The sequence below is a fragment of the Ranitomeya imitator genome, chromosome 2 (assembly GCF_032444005.1).
Source record: "Ranitomeya imitator isolate aRanImi1 chromosome 2, aRanImi1.pri, whole genome shotgun sequence".
Taxonomy (NCBI): domain Eukaryota; kingdom Metazoa; phylum Chordata; class Amphibia; order Anura; family Dendrobatidae; genus Ranitomeya; species Ranitomeya imitator.
The window spans coordinates 731,316,314-731,335,490 of NC_091283.1; the positions used below are offsets into that span (position 1 = coordinate 731,316,314).

The following is a 19,177-nucleotide window of genomic DNA, read 5'->3' on the forward strand; positions in this document are numbered from 1 at the left end:
CCATCTACCCATAAAGGAATAAAACAGCTCTTAGTTTGAGCTACACTTTGTATACACTTTTGTTTGTAAAGTGCTCATTACCATTGTATTATCTCACAGATTACGATTATATTTAAAGAGATGGAAATCACATAATTTAAAGTCATGAATGTAACCTTGCATCTGAAAGTCAACTTAAAACTGTGCAATTGAAAGCATTTTAGGACTCATAAGTCAATTCATTAAAAGCCTTCATGACCCACAGGTACAGTGTACTCTGTAAGAAATCAATAAGTCTATCACTTTACAACCATATCGCATCTATGTAATGAAATACAGTACAAACATTAATGCACTAGCATGTAGAATATCCCAGTGCTTTACCATGTCATGCAAAACATTAGCTCATTAGCTGCGATCATGAAAAATAGTTTTAGTTGCTAGCTTAAAGTTAACCCATGGTGACACACCTCTATAAGATTTATAGAAGGTAACCTGTGGGATTCCACAAACATAAATTGTAATGACACTCCATCCATTTAATGTAAATATGTTGGGCGCTCCTCTCCTGGCAGGAACCACTTACTTGAATGTATTCAGCCAACACATTCCTTTTTAGATATCACATGTTTTAATGAGATTGCAAATGGGGGAGGCTGGGGTCGATCCCAGCTCTCCAGGGTATTAAACATGATCTACAGTGTCTTAGTGCACTCACAGTAATACCGGATTATTGATATTATGAGGCTGGGTACCCTCCATCTCTATTGTGTAGAGCTCCAGAAGAGTTAAGTGGGTGCCCCCCTCTCTCTCCCTCTCTGTCTCTCATTCAAGCCCTTATCCATCTGCAAATCTGCCAACAAGCAACTCTTTAATACAGTGGAGAGGAGGGAGGCTAGTCACGAACTAACAGGGATACCGAGTCTTAGACCACAGGGGATTCTCAGGAGCCATTCATACTGTACGCTTGATATCTAGGAGGAGGCAGCTTTCAACCTAAAGGAGTCGATCATTATGAAAAGGTGGCCGTCTTGTGGACTGTTCCATGTGCCCTACTCCTAGAAGCATGAGCAGCCCAGAATCTAGTGAGGAGTAAAGCACAGGCTGAGAGGGATTTCTCCACAGTGGGAGGTAGGTACAAAATTCTACAATATTATGATATATGACTCTAACTTGTGTATCTCCTTTCTTTCTTCTTTCCTTTTCTTTCTTTCTCATTCTCTCTCTCCTTTCTTCTCTCTTCTCACTCTCTTTGTGCTGCTTCAGCATGACTGACGTCTATAGATAAAGAAGTGAAATGGCAGAAAAGATAGTTGAACAATTAAAAACCAATAATTTAGCCCCTTCATCGCCTTGCGATTTTCCGTCTTTGCATTTTTTAGTTTTTTGGGCCCCTTCTTCCCAGAGCCATAACTTTTTTTTTTAATTTTTCCTTCAATATGGTCATGTGAGGGTTCGATTTTCGAGGGATGAGTTTTACTTTTGAATGACGCCATTGGTTTTACCATATAGTGTCCTGGAAAACAGGAAGCAAAACTCCAAGTGCGGTGAAATTGCAAATAAATAGCAACTTCACAATTGTTTTTTTTTTTTTCTTTTACTATGAGCAATAAATGCTACAACTATCCTGTCATTAGGATTCTCCAGGTCATTACGAGTTTGTAGATACCAAACATGTATAGGTTATGTAGAGGTGAAAAAAAATCCAAAGTTAAAAAGACATTTTCTGAGACCCACAGCATCTCCATTTTTTGGGAGGATCTGTGGCTTTTTCTGCGTGCCAAGCTGATGCTTTCATCGTTGTCATTTTGGGGTAGCTAAAATGTTTGATCTCCTGTTATTGCATTTTATTGCAATGTTGTGGCAACCAAAGAAAAGTAATTCTGGCATTTTGATTTTGTTTTTCTTGTTATACCGTTTACCAATTGGATTAGTTATTTTTATATTTTGATAGATCTGACATTTCTAAACCCAGTCATACTACATATGTGTATTTTTCATTTTTTATTGTTTTTTTTATGGGACAAAATTGGAGTGATTTGAACTTTTAGATTTTTCAAAACATTTTATTTACACTTTCTACATGCTTCAATAGATTCCTTAGGAGACTTGAAGCTGCGATTTTCTGATTGCTTGTTCCACACAGCAGGGATTCATAGCAGATCGGCAATGACAAGCAGGAGGATCTCCTGTAGACCCCATCTGTTATGCCAATCCATCGACGCCCCACGATCACGTGACAGGGGCGCCGATGGGCAGGGATATTGAAGCACTTCTGGTGTGTTCATGTGAAATGTCGCTGTCAGGTTTTGCATGTTAACAGCCGCAGGTGGATCGTGATTCCACCTGCGGATGTTAGGGGCACATGTCAGGTGATCAGATCAGCTGTCATGTGTCTGAAAAGATGCGGGCTCAGTGATGGAGCTCGCATCAAAGAAGGGAAGGCGACCTATACATCATAGATCATAAACGGGGTAAAAGCTTGTGTTGCGTGACTGCCAGTTAGGGATAGTTCGATTTGTAGTCTGGCAAATGGCTGTTGCTGATGGGATTCAGTGTCGTTATTAAGAGGGGAGATAGCTGAAATCACTATATTTAGTTTCACTTGCTACATGACATAAGAAAGTTCCATAAAAAAGGGAAGGTTGTTATTAATTGTTTTTTTTTAACAAATTAATAATTTGTGTGGGGGTAACATCCAGCCTGCTCAATTTGACAAAAGATTTCTAAAGATCATGGAGCTTTGAAAAACAATAGCAACCCATATTTTAAACAGTAGCCCTCTTCATAAAGCAATAGTACAAATGAAAATAAGAAACATTGTATTACGTCATATTAGAGAAATCTGCTGCTATCTTCTCCTGGACTGATCATTCATTCTCAGTGAATACAGATTTTCCCAATGAGACAGGAAATGACAGTTTGCTGCTCATAAGTCATATCGTTCTATGTAGAACTGTCTGTAGTTTCATAAGAAGTTGTCTTTAGCCCCTCCCCCTCCCCTCTCCATTAAAATTAAAAGCACCAACTGCTATCTCCTATCACAGAAATTGGAAAGCCTATCTTCATAAAATACCAATTTGTTCCATGAAGTGTCAGTGAAATATTAACCCAGGAGGATAAGGAGATAAGGAATCAGATTTTGCCTGTAAGATATTTGACAAAGTTGCTTTTTGTCACGTGCACCATTGATTTATGAAATAAATATTAAAGAGACAGTCACTCCTTAAAGGTGATCTCCCCTAAAGTCTTGCTTATGGGCACTGCCTCAGTCATATATTGCATTCATTGAATGTGTACCTGCAGTTTGTATGATTGCCAGCTGCATCAACATTTATTTTCAGTGCTGCGTAAATGAAAGGCAGGGGTGTAACTATGGTCTCTTTGATAGGCATGGTTGCTCATCAGCCATGGAGATTGAAAGGGCTCGAAGCATTTTTCTGGCTCATATGAGACCAGTGCTATAAATGATGTGATAAGGCCCTTTAACTAGATTATGCATTGGAGATTGAGAGCTTCAGGTTGCACCTCTATGTAGCAGCCATCATTACATTCCCGCAGCCTCGTTCTGTGTATCACAAAATTACTCCCAAAGGTCTTCAGCAGAAATATGTCATACTCATGACACGTGGAGCAGACATCTTATCTGGTCAGACTTATCTTCCAAAATAAAAACTATAGCAAAAAAATGCAAACTTCTCTATGCAATCTGAGATTAATTTCACTAATTGTTATATCATTCAATTTAGCAAATCATAATCCTTACCTGTATCAATGATCCGACAAACAAAAAATTGAATCACCTCTAATGCACAGAAACTCAAGTAAAACTATTTGGAAGGAACACCCATTGTTCTTATTAAGGCATGTTTTTTAGGAGATTTGACAGTAGAATATTTGCACCCCTTAATGTTATAATTGCTTTCCATTGCAGAAAAAAAAAAAAACCTCAGGCATTCCTGACATCTGTTAACTCAAAGGTTGTCACAATTCTTTCATTCTCCATCGATAAGATAAAAAAATATTTTGATACACGTAGAGCTGAAGTATTTCTTAAATGTAACCTTTAATACAACCTCTGACAGATTGGAAAGAAGGACCTGAGGCCGATGAAATGAGGCAAAATGTAAACAGGAACATGTGTACTGGAAACACTGTGACAATGAACTGTAAATTAGTTTGACCCAGGTCTTGTTAACCTTTTCTAACGGAGCTTCTGCTAAAAAATAGACTGGAAGAATTGGAGTTAGACTAACGATTACTTGTTATCTAGGAAAGGTCATATGTCCTAGTGTAAGAAAGGACAGTCTAAATGGAAATCCAGGAATGATGAGATTAGTGGAAACAAATTCTGAAGAACACACATCTAGAGGACATCTACTTATACAAAATCAATAGAAAAGAATGAAAACAAAACATGTGCTATACCATTCATCCCAAGGATCTTATGTGTAGTCAGATTGTCATCCGCCTCAATGTCATACCTGGCCTGAATATAGCCTACTTACAATGATGAGGTGTACCCTAATAAGAACACTACTTATACCTCCATTTATTGTTAGAACACAAGGGGAAAGAAAAGTCACCATACTATACCATTGTGCATATTACAAGGTCATATGAACATTAGTGTTAAACCCCTGCTGCGCTGTGTTACGGAGGCCTCCACTTCACTCATACCCCCCGACCCGGCAACAAACATGGTGGAGGAGTGGGTCTTCTTCTTTCTTATAACTGCACCTTTAACCCAATCCCACCTCTACCCTCCCTTATCCTCCCCTCTTTTGAAGTCCACTCTGTCCGCATCTACTCTCCCTCCAACCTCCAAGTGGCCATCATATACCAACCTCAAGGTCCAGCCTCTGCCTTTATTGACCAATTCTCCACCTGGCTTCTTCACTTTCTCTCTGCTGACATTCCCACCATCATCATGGGTGACTTCAACATCCCCATTGATACTCTTCAGTCAACAGCCTCAAAACTTCTGTCTCTTACCTCATCCTTTGGACTTACTCAGTGGTCCTCCGCAGCCACCCACACAGACGGACATACATTAGACCTGGTATTCACCCGTCTCTGCTCTCTATCTAACTTCACCACCTCCCCTCTCCCTCTATCTGACCACCATCTGCTCACCTTCTCAGCCCTGTCCTCCTCACCGGTCATCCATGTCCAGCAAAATGCGCACCCCGCAGAAACCTTGCACACCTAGATGCCCAAACACTGTCTGACTCTATCCTACCACTGGCATCCATATCCTCACTCCACGACACACACTGCCACTGCTTTCTACAATGCCACTTTTGCATCAGCTATTGACACAGTTGCCCTTCTTGTCCATGGTAGAGTGCGACGTATCAATAGACAACCTTGGCACAATAACACCACGGAAAAGCTCAAGCAAGTGTCCAGGGTTGCGGAGCGGCTTTGGAAAAAAACACACCTGCAAGACGACTTCACTGCATTCAAACAGGCAACACTCGCTTTTAAATCTGCTCTCACCTCTGCTAAACAGGCCTACTTCACAACCCTCGTATCTTCGCTATCCTACAACCCCAAACAGTTATTCAAAACCTTCAACTCCCTCCTCCACCCCCCACTGCCCCCTCCAACCTCCCTCATCTCTGCTGAGGACTTTGCCACACACTTTAAAAATAAGTTCGACCAAACAAGGCAAGTCTTCATTGTTCAACCACAACAACCCCTTTGTATACCAGACCAATACCCCAAACCCATAACCTCCCTATCTAACATCACCGAAGGGGAGCTTGATTGTCTCCTCTCCAAATCGCACCTCACCACCTGTGCGCTCGATCCCATCCCATCCCACCTCCTCCCCAACCGCACCACCACACTTATCCCATCCCTAACCCACCTCTTCAACCTATCACTATCTTCTGGCACCTTCCCTTCTGCTTTCAAACATGCCACAATCACGCCTATCCTTAAAAAGCCATCCCTCGATCCAACTGCTATGTCCAGCTATCGCCCAATATCACTGCTCCCATTCGCTTCCAAACTCCTGGAGCAGCACGTCCACTCTAAACTTTCCTCCCACCTCTCATCTAACTTGCTCTTTGACAATCTACAATCTGGTTTCCAGTTTAGATTATCCAAATGGGGTATTAATTCAGTAAAAATCATATAATTCCCCAAAACAACATATTTTTATTAAATATTGCATTTAAAAAACCACCAACCTATGGTTGCATCAGACAACAACAACAAAAAACACACCGTGAAAAACTAGTGTGGGGGACTGAGCATACCCTGCACGATGTCTGTCCTGAGGTCTACCTCTCTGCGGGGGTTGGTGCCCTATGGGATGCGTATTGGTGCCCCCGCTCAACATCGGCTGACCCTGGGGTCCCTGCACAACCCCTATCAACTCAACAGGGTCCCTCTACCCACACAATCATGTACTGAAGGTCCCCTATACACTAAACAGAGATGACACCTATGCCTAGGGAGTCCTATACCCCACACCATGAAAAACAAACAAAATAGAGAACATGTAATCGGCTCTTGACGGAAATGCAAAATTCTTAGCGTCTTTGCTCAGAATGATATATAAGAGGAGTCATAACACGGTTTTCTCAGGATAAAAATAAATTGACATTCACCAATACCATGAGATATACTTGTATAATAATAACATTGATGTTATGAACCATAGGATCACGGCTATTCCATGGATATATTCCAACCAACCTATGCCGAAAAAATATATTTCAATTCAGCAACCATGCTTGAATGCCGACCAATCCTGGTATATAAAATCAGCCTATGCCAGTATATATCTACCACATTCCATCAGGAATGCATCGCATCAATATGTACATTCAAAAAAAAGGATTGGTACTCATCCATAAGGTAAAGGTGCCGTCCGCCTAATGTCTGTGTAGCCTCAACGCGTTTTGCCTCTCTGGCTCATCAGGAGGCTTGATTCAATGCCATGTGTCTCGATGGTTTATGATGGCTAGCATCATAAACCATCGAGACACATGGCATTGAATCGAGCCTCCTGATCAGCCATAGGCTGATTTTATATACCAGGATTGGTCGGCAACCCCCACAGATAGGTAGACCTCAGTACAGACATCGTGCAGGGTATGCTCAGTCCCCCACACTAGTTTTTCACTGTGTGTTTTTTGTTGTTGTTGTCTGGTGCAACCACAGGTTGGTGGTTTTTTAAATACAATATTTAATAAAAATTTGTTGTTTTTGGGAATTATATGATTTTTACAATCTTGTTTCCGCCCCATCACTCAACTGAGACAGCCCTGACCAAAATCACTCACGACCTACTTACCGCCAAAGCTAATGGACAATACTCTGTACTCCTCCTTCTAGACCCGTCCTCTGCTTTCGACACAGTTGACCACTGCCTCCTACTACAGATCCTCTCCTCTTTTGGCATCAAAGACCTCGCCCTATCATGGATCTCCTTGTACCTTTCCAACCGCACATTCAGCGTCTCCCACTCCCACACTACCTCCTCATCCCATCATCTCTCTGTTGCAGTCCCCCAAGGCCCTGCTCTAGGACCCCTACTCTTCTCAATCTATACACATGGCTTGGGTCAACTCATAAAGTCCCATGGATTCCAGTACCACCTCTATGCTGATGACACTCAGATCTATCTCTCTGGCCCAGACATCACCGCTCTGCTGTCCAGAATCCCAGAGTGCCTATCAGCCATATCCTCCTTCTTCTCCTCTCGCTTCCTCAAACTCAATGTGGACAAATCTGAACTCATCATCTTTCCTCCATCCCATAGATCTTCCTTACCTGACCTATCTGTCGCAATCAATGACATCATGCTTTCCCCCGTACCGGAAGTCCGCTGCCTCGGAGTAACCTTCGACTCTGCCCTGTCCTTCAAACCGCACATCCAAGCTCTTTCCACCTCCTGTCGCCTCCAGCTCAAAAAAATCTCCAGAATCCATCCTTTCCTCAACTGTCAATCTACTAAAATGCTTGTGCACGCCCTCATCATCTCCCACCTTGACTACTGCAACATCCTTTTCTGCGGCCTCCCTGCTAACACCCTTGCACCTCTCCAGTCCATCCTTAACTCTGCTGCCCGACTAATTCATCTCTCTCCTCGCTACTCCTCTGCTTCCCCCCTCTGCAAATCTCTTCACTGGCTCACATTACCTCAGCATATCCAGTTCAAATTACTAATACTGACCCACAAAGCCATCCATAACCTGTCTCCTCCATAGATCTCTTAACTAATCTCTCGATATCTTCCCTCACATAATCTCCGGTCCTCCCAAGACCTCCTTCTCTCCTCCACACTTATTCACTCCTCATCCAATCGCCTCCAAGACTTCTCACGAATATATCCTCTGGAATTCTTTGCCCCAACACATCCGACTATCAACCACACTCGGATCCTTCAGACAGAACCTGAAAACCCATCGCTTCAGGAAAGCCTACAGCCTCCACTGACCCCGCTGCCTCCTCATCACTACTGAAGCTATCGCCTCACCAACGCCGGAGCTGCAGCAACCCTCAACCTATTGTCTCCATCCCCATAATCCTGTAGAATGTAAGCCCGCAAGGGCAGGGTCCTTGTCCCTCTGTATCAGTCTGTCATTGTTAGTTTGTTTACTGTAAGTGATATCTGTAACTTGTATGTAACCCCTTTCTCATGTACAGCACCATGGAATCAATGGTGCTATATAAATAAATAATAATAATAATAATAAAACCACTATATTTAACCTGATGAAGATCTCCATTAAAGGAACTTGTCATCTGATTCATGCTGCCCATGGTGAAAGACAAGACTAGTCAAGTACCGCTTCTGGGCGGCTTCTTCCTAGTCTAGTTGACTGACAGTTCTCTCCCAATGTACACACATGTGAGAGATCTGTCAATTACCTGGAGCAATGCAGGGAGAAGCCATCCGGGGGTGGTACTGGACTAGTCAACTCTCTGCCTTTGGTCCTGGGATCTTCAAGCGATGTTTTTTCTTAAATGATGAACATTTTCAGAGAAAAAGATACCTGGCTGCAACCATTCTATTGAGTCTGCCTGTAGTTTGGGCATCATGACTCAAGTAAGAGGATCCTTTTAAAAATGTAGTCTTTAATTGATTTACTCCTTGATGATTTTTTTTCTGATGTAAGGAGAATATTTAACATGAAGACAATTAGTCATTGACGCAGATAATCTGTTAATACATTCTTATTTCCCATAGGCATGGAAACATACAAGCTACCATGGGTTGTTCATCTTGCTGTTCTTCTGTCTGGATGTATGTCTCATTCCAACCTTCCAACATTTGATGATTATGGAAAGATTTATTTCAACCCATATCACTCTCTTATTCTACCAGATGGCAGGGAAACCACAATCTACTTATTGAAGGATATTACAAAAAGGTAAGAGTGTATTATTCTTGCGTTCATCTTAGCTGGGGTCTTCATTATTTGGTGTCAGAAAACTTCTGCCCAAGTTTTTCTTTAAAGTCCATTAAACTGTCATATTGTATGTCTCTATACATCAATATAGTGTGTTACATTTACAAATCGCTGCACACACGGATAATGTCATGCTCCTGGTTGCAACTTTTTAGGACTGTACAGTATCCAGTTGATAAGTTAGTGTATTTTTACTAACAATTAGACCTTCCTAACGTTATGGATCTGGTTCATATCAATGGTCATCATGAGGACTCCTCCACTGTCATTTCTTGATCAGCACATACATATTTTTTCTTAGGACTCTTTGTTTTGTCTTCATGTTTTGAGTTTTTACTGTACTCTTTTTTTTGAGACTCACCAGAGCCATTGCCCCACTTAACCCTATTCTTTCATTGTACTGCTGTATCCATTAGTGCTTTAACGAAAAGCAGATATGGAGGCTTTTAAAGTGGACAGCTAAACCATCTGACTGTACTTTAAGTTATATTTTTCAGATGTTGAAAATTCTAGTTATATCTCCATAATTGAATTGACACTGTATTCCCAATGGTCAGAATATCAGCATTGTGGGCTGATTTTTCAGAAACTTCCATGGTATATAGAAAAGCCTCTGTTATGCAACTGTTACCCTTTTTCAGTTTAATATTTAACATTTGAAGAATAGGCATGGATTGTATTATTTCTTATACATCAATGTGTCATGCTAATCTGTTCTAGATTTCCATTCTGTGCAATGGAGACACGTGTCAGAATTGGCAATACACTTTAGTCTAAAAAGCAGAATAAGGGTATGTGCACACATTGCGGATTTATCAAATCCGCTGCGGAAAAATCTGCAGCCCTCACAGATACATGTGCACATACCCTTAATAGGAATATTTCAGGATAAAAAAGTGAACAAATAAGGTGATGTTCAGCATGTATTATACAAAAATTAGACTTTGGAGATAATTATGTAATGTTGCGCAATCCTTATTGTGCTACACTATATGGGGCTTCAATATGGCACCCATAAAAGTCTATACAGTTCTAATGCAAGTCTTCAATCACACAAAAAAACTGAGTCAATGTGCTAAAGAATATTGACTAATTTTATGAAATTCAAATTCAAAGCAGAAAAGCAATGATGACAAGAATAAGATGATTTCTGTAAAGCAGTGTGGAAATTAATGGAGCTATATATGCGAGCAACATAAATATAAACATAATTGTTCATTGACTGTAGCTCCAGGAAAAGGTGTTAATGGGAACCAAACCAGCAAAATACTTTAGATAGTCATACTCAACGAATACTGAGTTAGCTGTAACTTAAAGTGGTAGCACGGGACTTTAACATGGCCTATCCCTAGGATAAGCCACCAATGTGTGATGGGTGGGTGTGCAACACCTCGCACCCCCACATATCAGCTAATCCGGGCACCAGTGGCTCAGTTGCGGAACGGCATAGCACAGTTCCATCAACTACATAATGGCCGCAGCTTGGTACTGCATATCAGGCCCCTGTTTGAATCAATAGGGGCACATTTTGCATAACCATCCAGGGCAACTATTCCAGTGATGTAGCTGTGCAGCACCGCAACTGAGCAGTTCTGGCCACTGGGGTCAGTGGAAACAGCTGGTTGGCAGGAATGTTGATCAGACATTGACGACCTATTTTAAGGATAGGCCAACACTTTTAAAGTCCTGGACAATGCCTCCAATATAATATGTATGAATCAAAAATCTTTTAATTTCCCCTTTTTGATATTGCACCACATGCTGTAGGTATTCTCCCCTTTAATACAATGTTTTATAAATGCACTATAAAAGGGCACAGGGTGCTGATGGCTATATAGTACTCCATAGGGATTTGTGTGTCTCTGTACAGCCTCTGTGCACACAGGTCTGCCTAGCACCCATTTACTGCCCCAGGGCAAGATGTACACACTGAAGTGTTTAAACTTTTTCTCAAAATTAGTCCCAACTCCACTAGAAGAAGCTAACTCTGGGATTTGTGCCAGTCTCCAGCAACACTCTTCGCAATTTTGCTTTCCAGCCAGTTAAGTTAAATATTGAACTACATCTGCATATATTTAGTTTCCATATAGAAATATTTAATCCAATGATGTCAATATTATAGTTTGTCATTATTTCACTTACTTTGTACCATGGCCACAATGAAACGTTCCAGTGCTGGAATAGTCATTCGTAAACTTTGATTCAATATTTCCATTGCCCTAATTGGGAAATCTTATAGCATTTCTTATATCTTATACATTCATGGCCAAAAGTGTTTGTTAAACACATGTTTAATTCCTTTATATGTATTAGAACATCAAAAAAAAAAAAAAGAGAAAAAGCAGTCAAATTGGACATAATTTCACACAAAAACCCCAAAATGGGTAGGGCAAAATTGTTGGCACCCTCAACTTAATATTTGGTTGCACACTCATTTTAATAAATAGCTGCAATCAGTCGCTTCCTATAACCATCAAGCTTCTTACACCTCTTAGCTGAAATTTTGGACCACTTTTCTTTTGCAAACTGCTCCAGGTCTCTCATATTTCAAGGTGCCTTCTCCCAACAGCAATTTTAAGATCACTCCACTGGTTTTTAATTGGATTTAGATCTGGACCAGAGGTGTAGTTAGGGTTTTAGTTCAGGGGGGTGAAACTTCTGAGTGGGCCCCTAACCAGGTAACCTTCATTACAACTCGGTGATGCCCCCTAATAGTGGAGGAGAACCTCAGCAGATGACCGCACTGTTACTGAAGATAATCTCTACATAACGACCAACATGGATATTACTGCCATATGGTCAGTGGTAGATACCAGTCCTACAGAATGTATAAGAGAGCACAGCACAGTTACAGATAATGTCTTGCCGTTGACAATCTTTCTGATGGAATCGTTCACTTTTCCCGTCTTTTCCATCCGGACCAGACTGACATGACAAGTTCTTCCAGCAATGACTCATCTGCAGAGAATACAACAAAGACACATCAGACTTCTCATATTCCAGCCCCATCACTATCTATTCCCAACCTGCACAAACTCCTCATCCTGCTGATACCCCAATACTGAGCTGCTGCTGCCGTATGTGTCCCTATTACTGCCCCTGATACCCCAATACTGAGCCGCTGCTGCCATATGTGTCCCTATTACTGCCCCTGATACCCCAATACTGAGCCGCTGCTGCCATAGGTGTCCCTATTACTGCACCTGATACCCCAATACTGAGCCGCTGCTGCCGTATGTGTCCCTATTACTGCACCTGATACCCCAATACAGAGCCGCTGCTGCCGTATGTGTCCCTATTACTGCCCCTGATACCACAATACTGAGCTCCTGCTGCCATATGTGTCCCTATTACTGCCCCTGATACCCCAATACTGAGCCGCTGCTGCCGTATGTGTCCCTATTACTGCCCCTGATACCCCAATACTGAGCCGCTGCTGCCATAGGTGTCCCTATTACTGCACCTGATACCCCAATACTGAGCCGCTGCTGCCGTATGTGTCCCTATTACTGCACCTGATGCCCCAATACTGAGCCGCTCCTGCCGTAAGTGTCCCTATTACTGCACCTGATACCAAAATACTGAGCCGCTGCTGCCGTATGTGTCCCTATTACTGCACCTGATACCACAATACTGAGCCGCTGCTGCCATATGTGTCCCTATTACTGCACCTGATACCCCAATACTGAGCCGCTGCTGCCGTATGTGTCCCTATTACTGCACCTGATACCCCAATACTGAGCCTCTGCTGCCGTAAGTGTCCCTATTACTGCACCTGATACCAAAATACTGAGCCGCTGCTGCCGTATGTGTCCCTATTACTGCACCTGATACCCCAATACTGAGCCTCTGCTGCCGTAAGTGTCCCTATTACTGCACCTGATACCAAAATACTGAGCCGCTGCTGCCGTATGTGTCCCTATTACTGCACCTGATACCACAATACTGAGCCGCTGCTGCCATATGTGTCCCTATTACTGCACCTGATACCCCAATACTGAGCCACTGCTGCCATATGTGTCCCTATTACTGCACCTGATACCCCAATACTGAGCCACTGCTGCCGTATGTGTCCCTATTACTGCACCTGATACCACAATACTGTGCCACTGCTGCCGTATGTGTCCCTATTACTGCACCTAATACCCCAATACTGAGCCTCTGCCATATGTGTCCCTATTACTGCACCTGCTCTGTGATTCTTTGTGCCTTCTAAATTCGAAAGCACCCCTCTATAATATAGTAATATCGGGTGCAAGTGCCCTAGAAAACAGTGCCCATATTTTGTCCAATAGAAAGTAATATTGTCCTGTGTGCCCCTTTGATAGTTACAGTAACCTGAGTTCCCCTATAACAATAAGTGCCCACTTTACATTTAATAATGTCCCGTGTCTCCCCTGTACAGCTCCTCTATACACAGTATGATGCTCTCTTATACACAATATAATGCCCCCTCACTGTATAGTACCACCCACACACTATACTGACTCCTTAGTAGCCCCCAAACTGTTTGATGGCTCCAACAATGTATAATGACCTCCACACTGTAATCTCCATACTGTATGATGGCCCCCTAGATAGCCTCCATATACAGTAGCATAATGCACCAAATAGTCCACAATATATTATAATGCACTCCCCATAGGCAGACTCTGTAGCATAAGCCAGCCTCCATAGGCAGACCCTAGAGCATAAAACAGCCCCCATAGGCAGACACTGTAATAAGGCAGCACCCCCATAGTCAGACCCTGTAATAAGGCAGCCCCCATAGTCAGACCCTGTAATAAGGCAGCCCCCATAGTCAGACCCTGTAATAAGGGAGCCCCCATAGTCAGACCCTGTAATAAGGCTGCACCCCCATAGTCAGACCTTGTAATAAGGCAGCCCCCATAGTCAGACTCTGTAATAAGGCAGCCCCCATTGTCAGACCCTGTAATAAGGCAGCTTCCATAGTAAGACTCTGTAATAAGGCGGCAGACCCTGTAATAAGGCGGCACCCCCATAGGCAGACCCTGTAATAAGGCAGCACCCCCATAGTCAGACCCTGTAATAAGGCAGCCCTCATAGTCAGACCCTGTAATAAGGGAGCCCCCATAGTCAGACCCTGTAATAAGAGAGCCCCCATAGTCATACTCTGCAATAAGGCAGCCCCCATAGTCAGACTCTGTAATAAGTCAGCACCCCTAAAGTCAGACCCTGTAGTAAGGCAGCCCCCATAGTCAGACCCTGTAATAAGGCAGCTCCCATAGTTAGACCCTGTAATAAGGGAGCCCCCATAGTCAGACTCTGTAATAAGGCAGCCCCCATAGTCAGACCCTGTAATAAGGCAGCACCCCCATAGTCAGACCCTGTAATAAGGCAGCCCCCATAGTCAGACCCTGTAATAAGGCAGCACCCCTATAGGCAGACCCTGTAATAAGGCAGCCCCCATAGTCAGACCCTGTAATAATGCAGCCCCCATAGTCAGAGTCTGTAATAAGGCAGCTCCCATAGTCAGACCCTGTAATAAGGCAGCCCTATTCGCCAGACCATGTTATAAGGCAGCACCCCTATAGGCAGACCCTGTAATAAGGTAGCCCCCATAGTCAGACCCTGTAATAAGGCAGTCCTCATAGTCAGACCCTGTAATAAGGCGGCACCCCCATAGGCAGACCCTGTAATAAGGCGGCACCCCCATAGGCAGACCCTGTAATAACGCAGCACCCATAAAATAAATAAATAAATACTCACCTCCCTTCTTCCTGGTTCCTGCACTACAGTGCTCCCGCTGATCTCCGGACCTCCCTCTGCTGGATGTCCTCATATGAACTCTAGCGTGGGAACTTTTCTGAATATTTTCCAAACCTCGAGGTCATATGAGGACATCCAGCAGAGGGTGCATCACTGCGAATGAAGGTAACTACAGGTCATTGACCTACTTTCCATTCATTCGCTGGGGTTTTACAGGCACGAGCACAGCTGCATTAGCAGAGCTCCTGCCTGTAAAATAATTTAACCCCTTCAGATGGATTTACATCGTGGGACATATTGACGGAAGGTATGGGATATTGTTGGTTTATTATTTTTAATTTGTTACAGGTCGAAGGTCTTCAGGTGGATTGAGAATGGAATAAAATATTACAACAACCTGTGTGTTTATTTCATTAAAATACTTTGCAATATTGTGTGTGTGTGTTTTTTTTAACCATTTCATGCTATTGGATTAATAATGGATAGGTGTCATAATTGACACCTCTCCATTATTAATCTGGCTTAATGTCACCTTACAATAGCAAGGTGACATTAACCTTTCCTTACCCCATATCCCACAGCTACACGGGAATGGGAAGAGAGTGGCCAAGTGCCAGAATAGGCGCATCTTCCAGATATGCCTTTTCTGGGGTGGCTGGGGGCAGATGTTTTTAGCCAGGGGGGCCAATAACCATGGACCCTCTCCAGGCTATTAATATCTGCCTTCAGTCACTGGCTTTACTAATCTAGCTGAGAAAATTTCGCGGGAGCCCATGCCAATTTTTCCCGCCATTTAACCCTTTAATTTAATAGCTAGACAGCCCAAATTTTGCACATACACACTACTAACATTAGTAGTGTGGATTATGCAAAAAAAAAATGGGGTAATTCAATTGACGGCTTTTGCTATCTCGCGCTGGATGAAATATTAATATACATATATACTGTATATATACATATATATGAGTGTGTGTGTGTGTCTCACTGACATATATATATATATATATATATATATATATAGACAGTACATATGTTTTTATGTTTTTGGGAGCACATGGATCCATTGTATGTCCGTATGTCGGTTTTGCAAGCTTGCGAGAAAATCTCGCAGTACGGATGCCATACGGATTACATACGGAGGATGTCATGTGCAAAATACGCTGATACACCCTGAAGACGGAGGAGATATGGACCACTATTTTGGGGACTTTTCTGCATATTACGGCCGTAAATTACGGACCGTATTTTTATACGCTGAGTGTGACGCCGGCCTTAGCCTGAAGGATAGCTTGAATTTCTTTGAAACTTGATTGCGGCTGCTTATTCACCATCTGGACTATCCTGTGTTTTTCTCACCCACGTCCAGTGAGATTAGCTACAGTGCCATGGGTTGTAAACTTTGTGATTATGATGCACAACATGGAGAAAGGAACATAAAGATCTCTGAAGATATACTTGTAACCTTGAGATTGTTGATATTGTTAAACAATTTTGGCTCTCATTAAAAAGTTCTCTTCTCTGCTTTCTATTCTCCATACTTAATGTGGCACACACAGACGCACAATGCAAAGAACAAGTCAACTTGTGCCCTTTTTACCTGGTTTCAGGTATGATTTTCATTTTGCCCACACCACTTACTTGCCACAGGTGAGTTTGAATGAGCATTACATGCTTGAAACAAAATCGTTTACACACAATTTTGGAAAGATGCCAACAAATTTGTCCTATCCATTTTGGGGGTTTTATGTGAAATTATATCCAATTAGTTTTTTTTTGTGTTTCATCCAATACACACAAAGGAAATAAACATGGGTATAAAAAAACATGTGTAATTGCAATAATTTTCTGGGAGAAACACTTCATTTTCTGGAACAATTTCAAGGGTGCCAACACTTTCGGCCATGACTGTATGTCTGGAACATTAGGAAACACATTCTAGGTGTCATTAAACTCATTCCTTTCCCAATTATGTACTTATAAAGGCATATAAAAGTTTGGGCATTTCTGGACAAAATTACTGTTATGAACAGTTAAGTAAGTTGGAGATGGCACCATGTTGGCGGTGGTTGACAGCTTCCGCTCAGCTCAAACTGCATTGGTGCATACCTGGTATGTGCCTGGATGACATGCACACAGGAGCTATGTGACCTGGAATTTCCATGGTGAGTAGAAGAGTCCTGGAGGGGCAGGCTGTAGCGGACAGCAGGGCCGGCTCCAAGTTTTTGTGGGCCCAGACGAAACAGTCTCAGTGGGCCCCTTTAACGCATACCACAATTCATGATGCACAGATACAGCATAGAAATATAAGTAAAAGATTTCACTTCTTACATTACATGAGTGATATCTATTGTAAATTCTGAAATAGGACAGAAACCGGACAGTATAGTCCTCAATACAGTATTATGGGCACCAAATAGTGCCTCACACAGAACAATGAGCCTCATGTATTGCTCCATACAGTATTATGGGCACCACATAGTGCTCTATACAGAATAATGAGCTCCATATATTGCGCTATAATGTATTATGGGCAACTCATGGTGCTCCATAAAGAATAATGAGCACCATATAATGCTCCATGAAGAATTATGGGCACCACATAGCGCTCCATGTATAATAATGAGCCCCATATATTGCACCATACAATATTATGGGCACCACATAGTGCTCCATACAGAATAATGAGCCCCATATATTGCTCCATACAGAATAATGAACCTCATATAATGCTTCATACAGTATAATGAGCCACATTTAATGCTCCATACAGTATAATGAACCAATATAATGCTCCATACAGTATGAGCCACATATATTGCTCCATACAGTATTATGGGCACCATATACAGTATTGCTCCATACAGAATAATTAACCCCATATAATGCTCCATACAGTAGAGTGAGCCACATATAATGCTCCATACAGTATAATGAGTCACATATATTGCTCCATACACTATTATGGATTCCATATAGTGCTCCTTACAGAAAAATGAGCCGCATATATTGCTCCATAAAGTATTATGGGCACCACCTAGCGCTCCATACAGAATAATGAGCCACATATATTGCTCCATACAGTATTATGGGTACCACATTTTTCTCCAAACAGTATAAATAGCCCCATTTATTGCTCCATACTAGTGATGAGCGACTGTACTCGTTGCTCGGGTTTTCCCGAGCACGCTTGGGTGGTCTCCGATAGTTTGTAACTGCTCAGAGATTTAGTGTTCGTTGCCTCAGCTGCATGATGTACAGTGGATAGACAGCTTGAATACATGTGGGGATTCCCTAGCAACCAGGTAACCCCCACATGCACTCAGGCTGGCTAGCAGCCATAAATCATGCACCTGCGTCAACAAAAACTAAATCTCCGAGCAGTTACAAATACTCGGAGACCACCGGAGAGTGCTCGGGAAAAACCGAGCAATGAGTACACTCGCTCCATACAGTATTATGGGCACCACATACTGCTCCATACAGAATAATGAACCCCATGTATTGCTCCATACAGAATAATAAACACCACATAATGCTCCATACAGTATAATGAGCAAATATAATGCTCCATACAGTATGAGCCACATATATTGCTCCATACGGTATTATCGGCTCCATATATCGCTCCATACAGAATAATGAGCCCCATATATTGCTCTATACAGTATAATGAGCGCCATGTATTGCTCCATACTATATGATAGACCCATATATTGCTCCATAGAGTATAATGTGCCCCATATTTTGCTCCATCCTGTATGATGGGCCCCATATATTGCGCCATGAGATATAATGAGCCCCATATATTGCTCCATCTATATATATAATTGTCTAAGGTTTTTTCCGTCTGTCTGTCTGTCCGTCTGTCCTGGAAATCCTGGCTCTCTGATTGGTCGAGGCCGTCAGCATCGACGTAGAAATCCCGCGTCTCTGATTGGTCGAGGCTGCCAGGCCTCGACCAATCAGCAACGGGCACAGCGATGATGATGACATAATGGTTGCCATGGCGACGATGATGTCATAAAGGTTGCCTC

General features: G+C 42.4%; 1 protein-coding gene across 2 annotated transcripts in view; it reads left to right on the forward strand.

Annotated features, from left to right (window-relative positions):
- Nucleotides 1-712: 712 nt before the first annotated feature.
- Nucleotides 713-19,177, forward strand: part of LOC138665589 (protein NDNF-like) — a 45,723-nt gene continuing 27,258 nt past the window's right edge. The window contains exons 1-3 of one of the 2 annotated variants that reach the window (XM_069753201.1): nt 713-1,110; nt 9,191-9,247; nt 9,329-9,374. In XM_069753201.1, the coding sequence (XP_069609302.1) occupies nt 9,193-9,247; nt 9,329-9,374 (101 nt within the window). In that variant the 5' untranslated portion in view covers nt 713-1,110; nt 9,191-9,192. Of the gene's footprint in view, nt 1,111-9,190; nt 9,375-19,177 lie in introns of both variants that reach the window. The other variant, XM_069753200.1, reaches the window with a different exon arrangement.